Source organism: Scatophagus argus, chromosome 22 (assembly GCF_020382885.2).
Source record: "Scatophagus argus isolate fScaArg1 chromosome 22, fScaArg1.pri, whole genome shotgun sequence".
Classification (NCBI taxonomy): Eukaryota; Metazoa; Chordata; class Actinopteri; family Scatophagidae; genus Scatophagus; species Scatophagus argus.
Genome location: NC_058514.1, coordinates 17,212,082 through 17,219,685, shown reverse-complemented (window position 1 = coordinate 17,219,685; position 7,604 = coordinate 17,212,082). Strand labels below are relative to the sequence as shown.

Sequence of the window (7,604 nt, the reverse complement as noted above, 5' to 3'; positions counted from 1 at the left end):
GTCATGATAACAGTTTTATCGGACTTTTACATTTATTCACCTTTATTTTAAAATCCTCAAAAGTCTGTTTTTATTTATTCATAATGGCATTTTTACAGTGACACTTGCATTGCATGTCGCTGTTCAAAGACAGTGGTGTTATCACGAATCTCACTTTTTAGCCAATCATACTAGCCCCACACTTATTAGCAAGCAAGCTCAATAACTGCTACAAAATCTAACCAACTGTAAACCAACTGCTATTAATAAGCAAACATGATGACCACATTTCCTTTTATTTTCTTACTCTTAGAGGTTTAAGAGTCTTGTTAGGCAAAGGTTAGAAAACTGACATTATAAGATAAATCTTGTACAAAACATTAACATTTTTTTTAATGTTTGATTGAGAAAAAGAAAAATTAAATAATAAAAAAACTTTAACTTTGAAGTGCCAATGTGGTTAATAGGTTAATAGTCAGTAATGAAGAAAAATAAAGTAAAAATACAGGCTAAACCAAGTGGTAGCAACAAGCCACCATTACTGCAGTGGCATCTCATTTGTAAAGTAGCTCATTCAAACTGTTATGCATACATATTTATACTTCTATATTTTTGAACAGCATCTGACCAGACATAGAGCCTGTTACTGTACATCAAACATGGCTGAAAAGGTTAGAAGCTAAAGAATATCAAATTATCAGTACAGTTTAGTTCAACTGCCTCAAATATAAACGTAAAATTTGGGGGTGGGGGGTTCACAAACATCTTCATGAAATCATTTTTCACTATTTCATCCCATTAAAGTCGTGTTCCATCTACAAAATGCATTTGGCATTTGCTTCCTGTCTAATGTTCCTTTTTGACAATTTAAAGAAAAAAAAATCAGTCAAAAGCTTGCTAATAATGGCCACTAGGGTTTAATTACTACATAGCACTTTCACATCCAGACTTTTCAGACAAAAAGCAGTACCTTATAATGTTTTTGTTTTTGTTTTGTTTTTACCCCAAAGCCTCTTATGCTGTTTTTTGAAAATAACTTTATGTTTCAGGTCAATTTGTCGGCTTAAATCTAGAAATGGGTGCATGCCAGGAACACCGTCGGCCTCAGTAATTGCTCTCACACTGCTAACGCTTGGGACTTCTCATATTGTTGCTGTCGGTGTGTGGGTGTGTGCAGTTCTTTGTTGAGGAAGGACCGCGTTGAAGTCATTTTTTATGCTCAATGCATCATCACTTGGATAGAAATCTAAGAGAACATCTTTTATTGAGAATTTATAACATGACTGAACTGAGACAGAACATGACCTCATTGAACTTGAATTTGAGAATAGGTAAAATGACCCATTATTAATAAATACATAGGTGTATGCTAAAACAACCAGCCATGGTTGCTGATCATTTTCTGGTCCATTATGTTGAGACAGCAACTTAATAATTTCCTTTTTGTATGTTTTATGTTCATTTTTATGTTTAGAGAAAATTATCAGAGGTAAAGGTTTGATATCTCATTATTTCAAGAAAGAACTTTTAAGCAGATGATGTTACCCTACACACTTTGTGATCTGTCACGTACCGTATGCTCTGGTTTTACCTGAGAAGCTCAGAGGAATGACTTCATGGATCAGACTTGATAAAACATGATTTGTCTGATTATATTAATACTAAAAACTCTGAGTCCGTCCCTGCTGTCTGGTTTATGGTTCAGCTGGATACAGAAGGGTGACTGGTTTTCATTGAACTTTTTGAGGGTGATGTCACTAACTGAAGAAGATGCTAAGCCACAGAGCAACTTTATAGCTGAAACACCGCACTGATTTCCTTTTGTCTCTTTTAGCAGATTATTCTGTACACCCCTAAAGTAATGTGTCACTGTATAATCAATTTGGAGGCAAAACTACTTTATTATTTGTCTGTGACATTACTGAATTTCATTTATCCTGCCCCGGAAATATTACCACATTATGTGCACACAGCCACTTCTACAGCAAGCCACCACTATAAAGGGAGATACTTATTAATATGATTAATATGTAGAATATGGGTTATAAATGCAACCCATGAAGGACACAGAAATGTGTTGCATGAGCGCAGCTAATAAATCAGTTTTTGTTATTAATTTTGGATTAATTTGATGATTAAGCATGTTAATTTCTGAGATTTGGGAATACAGTGACAGTTAATGAGTCTCATTATCAGATAGGTTGCAAACGAGCCAACTGTTGCAGGTGATCTAAACCAGTTTAGGTTTTGTTTCTGGATTTTTGAAACTGGTTTCCAGTGGAGACTCACATCGACTGTGGTCTCACCACCTCTCAGTGTCTCCTTTTTGTATCGTTGGATGTCTGCATGTCTGTGCCTCCCGTCATGGCTTGCACAAATAACTGCTCTGTTTGGTCCTGCTGAGAGATTAAATGGACTGTTTATTGCATTATGATCATCCTCCCGAATGTGCATAGAAGTATTCAAGCCCATGTTATTCTGTATTGTGACTCATGATTGGTGGCCATGGCCTTGAGGACACTGAGCTTTTCTTTTCTTCTAGTCTAGACATCTTTTGACTGAGTAAGGGGACACCTTTTGAATATTGTGCTTTGATACTGTGCTGTTTACACAGAAAGCCTTGCCACATCTTGGTTGTTGGTGAAAGAAAAAATTGGAGCTGGAGGAAAACCTGTGTGCTCTAAAACAGCATATCTTCATAGATTTCTAGGAAGCTTGTACTCATCAGATGTAATAAGTTGCTCAGGGCAGCAGAGTACAAAGTTGAAAATGTTACCCCCTTTAAAAAGACTCTTCATAATCACACTTTATCTGTGTGTCTGCTGTAGAAAAGATGACAAGGCAGAACTCAGTTGGGTTAAACAGGATACTACATCTTTCCATTATGTCTTTCTGTTCATCAAAGCTCATGTCTTTATACATCCACAAGGCAGGGCTCCACTTTGTCATTATGATCATTTTTACAACTTTTTTCGATAGAGACTGCAAAACAGTGCCTCCCACACATACGCACACACAGACACACAGACACACATTTACCTCTATGACTAGAATGGGAAAAATCAAACAAACACAACATTTGCTCTGAAAGAACGCTCAGTCACCAGTTTGTTCACGGCATGATGGGTCCAGTAGAAAGGAAATACACTTTGACCAATAGTGGAATGCATGTATAAAATGCTAAATGGGATCATCAGACACAATGGAATGCACCTACACCTGAATGAAAATGGTCCAACATGAAAGTTCTTGGTTGTCTTTTGTCTGGTATATTCTGTACAGTTATGTACAACAGTGGAGATCTTTCATCTTCTTGCTGCCTGAACGTCCGAACTAACTGGAGGGACCTGAAACACTTGAGGTGAGCAGGTTGCCACAAACATGATCCGAGCTCAGTATGTCACACAGTTTCATGTCTGCTCCGTTATCCCACAGGAGGCTCCAAGAGGCCAACTCCATGAGGAACTTCCACAACATTTTCACTTGATCTTAACAATCTTATAGTTTTACTCCAATAGTGTTGAGTCACTGAGATCTCCACAGTCACAGTTAATAGAGGCACTTCCCATCTGGAGTTCGCCCTCTTTTGTTATAACCACTTACCATCCACAATCTAGTTTTTCCCAAATTTCCTTTACCATTTTATGGTCATGGTCCAGTGTCTGCGTCATAACAATAAAACAATTAGAATTTCAAATTTTTGATAACATTTCTTTAGTTCCTATGTTTTTTTCTGTTATTTTCAAAATAGCAGATCATTAAGACACCCATTTTTAAACACACACACATAAATTTAAAAAAATCTTTAACCAGGAGAGACGGGAGATGAGCGGACAGATGAACAAATGGAGCAGTTTCTCTGTTTGTTTGTGGTTAGTCTATGGGTTCAGTTAGTCTTCTCATGGCTGACAGCTTTAGCAGACGGTGCCGTTCTCCTGTCTGGACTTGGGGCAGGTGGATCGGGGGATCGGCTGAACAGATGGAGCCAGGGTGCAGAAGAAGCCTGCGATGAGGGTGAGGCCCAGGCCTCCCCATGCACAGAACATGGACCAGCCATAGCCATGGCCAATGTCGTCAGGCAGGCCATACAGGTACCGTGGGTAGCGTGAAAGCTCAAAGTTGATGCCGGCAACGCAGGTACAGAGAGAGATAATGCAGAAGGTTCCTGAAATGATAGAACAAGATATTGATGGAAAAAATGTCAATTCATGTTCCTGCACACAAAAAAACCAGGAGATCACAAGGAGAACTTTCCACCAAACCACTGAGTACCATCCACAGGAAATTTAATAATTTTTTAATAATAATCCACTTTATCTCATGAATGGTTTATTTTGGACCAGTGGAAGCACTTAGAGATACAGGCTCATTCAGGGAGCTCTGCGACTCTGTGGGTTCCCTGACCTTCTGTGTGGTTCCGGTTCCTAAGAATGCATACCCCAAAGAGCCAAACCACTACAGGCCTGTCGCCTTGACCTCCCACCTGATGAAGACCATGGAGAGGCTCATCCTCTGCACAGCGATGGACACGCTGCAGTTTGCCTACAGGCCAAACATTGGGGTGGATGATGCTGTCATCTACCTGCTGCACCGGGTGCTGACTCACCTGGAGAGTGCTGGGAGCGCTGTGAGAATCATGTTTTTTGACTTCCCAAGCGCATTCAACACAATTCAACCAGTGCTGCTGAGAAGGAAGCTGGAGAGAGCAGGAATGAATGGACATTTGGCTGCTTGGATCATCGACTACCTCACCAACAGGCCACAGTATGTCAACTGTGTGTCTGAGGTGGTGGTCTGCAGCATGGGGGCCCCAGGGAGCAGTGCTCTCACCTTTCCTCTTCACCCTCTACACCTCGGACTTCACCTACAACACCAGCAGATGTCACCTCCAGAAGTTCTCTGACGACTCAGCCATTGTTGGCTGTGTGTCTGAGTACAGGTCAGTCATCGTGGACTTTATGGACTGGTGTGAGTGCAACCACCTGTGCTTAAACACCAGTAAAGCGAAGGAGATGGTGATTGACTTCCGGAGAAGCCACATACACCGGTAAACTTCCAGGGCTTGGACATTGAGCTGGTGGACAGTTTTGAGTATCTGCGTGTTTACCTCAACAATAAATTGGACTGGTCACATAACACTCATGCCCTGTACAGGGAGGGCCAAATGACAACATTAATACCACTGCGCTGCCAAAACAGCTCTGATCTGTCAGGGCAAGGGACACAGGATCTCTGGGGGTATTGTGTGGTCACTGGCATCAGAGTGTTGGATCTTTTGGGTCCTGTGCATTGAGGTTGGGAGGGTGGATTCGGCTTACTCTGGTTCTTCCAGCAGATTCTCGATCAGGTTGGGATCTGGGAATTCTGCAGGCTGTTGTTGCAGTTCTTGGGACATTCTTGAGCTGTTTTTGAAATTGCTGATTGCTTCAGTCAATATTAACAATTAACACTTTTCTAATTTTAAACAGCATATTACCCATACACTAAAAGAATGATGAAGGCACAGCAGCTATAGACCACTTCATATTTTATTTTTATTCTTGGTCCTGCTTTGCGGCAAAGTCTGTTTTACACTACAGCTACAGGTACTACAGCTAATACAGCCTCACTCAATTGATTAATTTAATTTTTTGGTATTTTTCACAGATAATATTCAATCAATTCAAAATTAATTTTACTTTAATTTGGCCAAAACCTAAAGTGAAATCCACATAGCCTTCATTATGGAATAGTGTCAGACCCAAATGCTGTTCTTGGGTATAATAGTTTAAATCTGCTGGATCTTGCTTAAAGTTTAAGAGTTCAACAACATGCAGTTGTCACATTAGAAATAAAAGGGAGGTGCTGAGGGTGAGCAGTAGAATAACAACATAAACTTAGGAATTTCTAGATCTGCATTTTCCCCAGCATTCCTCACTTGCCACATTTGCAGCAACAGTGTTCCTTTTTGTTGTAATATAATTAGGTTTGTATATATTGAGACAATTAAAAGTTTTTTGGCATTTGGCCTCTGTACACCACCGCGTTGAATTTGAAATGAAACACTCAAGACATGAGCGAAGTGAAGACTTTTAGCTTTAATTCAAAGGGGTTTGATAAGTGTGGCAATAACAATTTAGGAATTACAGCCATTATACAAACACCCCACTTTTGGTGGCTCATAAACGATGGGACAAATGGCTGACAAGCAGATAGCCAGGTGTGGCTTGACATTTCAAGAAGATAAAGGTCTGGAGTTGGTTCTGACTGTTACTTTTGCATTTGGTAGCTGTTTATTGGAACAGAACATGAGGTGTCTATGCAAGTGAAAGAGGCCATCATTAGGCTGAAAGAAAAAAAATCCATCAGAGAGACAGCAAAAAAGGCTGGAAGTGGCCAAAACAACGGTTTGGAACATTCTTTTTTAAAAATAAAAAGTGAATTAAGTGGTAAGCTCAGTAACACCAAAAGGCCTGGAAGACAACAGAAGACAACTAAAGTGGATGACCACAGAGTTCGGTCAATGGTGAAGAAAAACCCTTGCACAATTTCAAGCCAAGTCAAGAACACTCTTGAGGAGGTAGATGTGTCATTGTCAGAGTCTACAATCATGAATCAAGAGAAGACCAATGGGAAGAGAAAAGTATGGAGAAGGAAGGGAATAGCTCATGATCTGAAGCATACCGAGTCAACTGTCAAACATGGTGGAGGCAGCGTGATGCATGGGCATATATGGCTGCCAATGGAACCGAGTCACTGGTGTTTATTGATGACCTGATAAAAGACTGCTGATGACTGCTGATAAAAGAAGCAGGATGAATTCTGAAATGCATTTGGCTATACTCTCTGTTCAGATTCTGTCAAATGCTGCAAAATTGATAGGATGCCACTTCATATTACAGATGGATAATGATCCAAGACATATAGCAAAGGCAACTCAAGAGTTTCTCAAGGCTAAGAAATAAAATATTCTTCACTGGCCAAGTCAGTCACCTCATCTCAACTCAGCAGAACAACCTTTTCACTTACTGAAGACAAGAATGAAGGCAGAAAACAAACAAGCTACAGCTGAAGGCAGCTACTGTAAAGGCCTGGCAAAACATCTCAGAGAAGGAAACTCATCATTTGGTCATGTCCATGGGTTCAAGACTTCAGGTAGTCATTGACTGCAAAGAATTTTCATCCAAGTATTGAAAAACAATATGTATTTGTAATCGTGTTAGTTTGTCCCATCATTTAAGAGTCACCGAAAACGGGGGTCATGACACTCATTAGCTCTGATTTGGGTTTCAGGTTTTGTTCAGCCAGCTCACAATAAGAAAACCTTATATTGCATCTTTGAAAAAAGGTTTAAAGTTAAAATAAGGAGACAAAAAAAATGACAGAAAGTGTAGTGTCTACAGTTCATTATGGTTAATGTTTTAGTAGGGGTCCCCAACTCTACAGAGGTATCAATTGCATGAGGAGAGGGTCTTTTCTCCCCCTCTCTGGGATTCTTGGAAAGCTGAGGTCATTGGATGAGTTCCAGATGTATACTTCTCTTTTGTTGTAAACAAGTACCCTATATAAGCATATGACCAGAGACCTTTCAGTGGTGTGATCTTCATTTGGCCTGGATCCACTCACATGCATGTATTTAATGCTAC

General features: G+C 40.0%; 1 protein-coding gene across 2 annotated transcripts in view; it reads right to left on the bottom strand.

Moving 5' to 3' along the window:
* Nucleotides 1–2,721: 2,721 nt before the first annotated feature.
* tmem178b (transmembrane protein 178B) overlaps nucleotides 2,722–7,604 on the bottom strand; it is a 106,248-nt gene continuing 101,365 nt past the window's right edge. For both annotated transcript variants that reach the window (XM_046379503.1, XM_046379504.1), the window contains exon 5: nucleotides 2,722–4,144. In XM_046379503.1, the coding sequence (XP_046235459.1) occupies nucleotides 3,894–4,144 (251 nt within the window). In that variant the 3' untranslated portion in view covers nucleotides 2,722–3,893. The remainder of the gene's footprint in view (nucleotides 4,145–7,604) is intronic.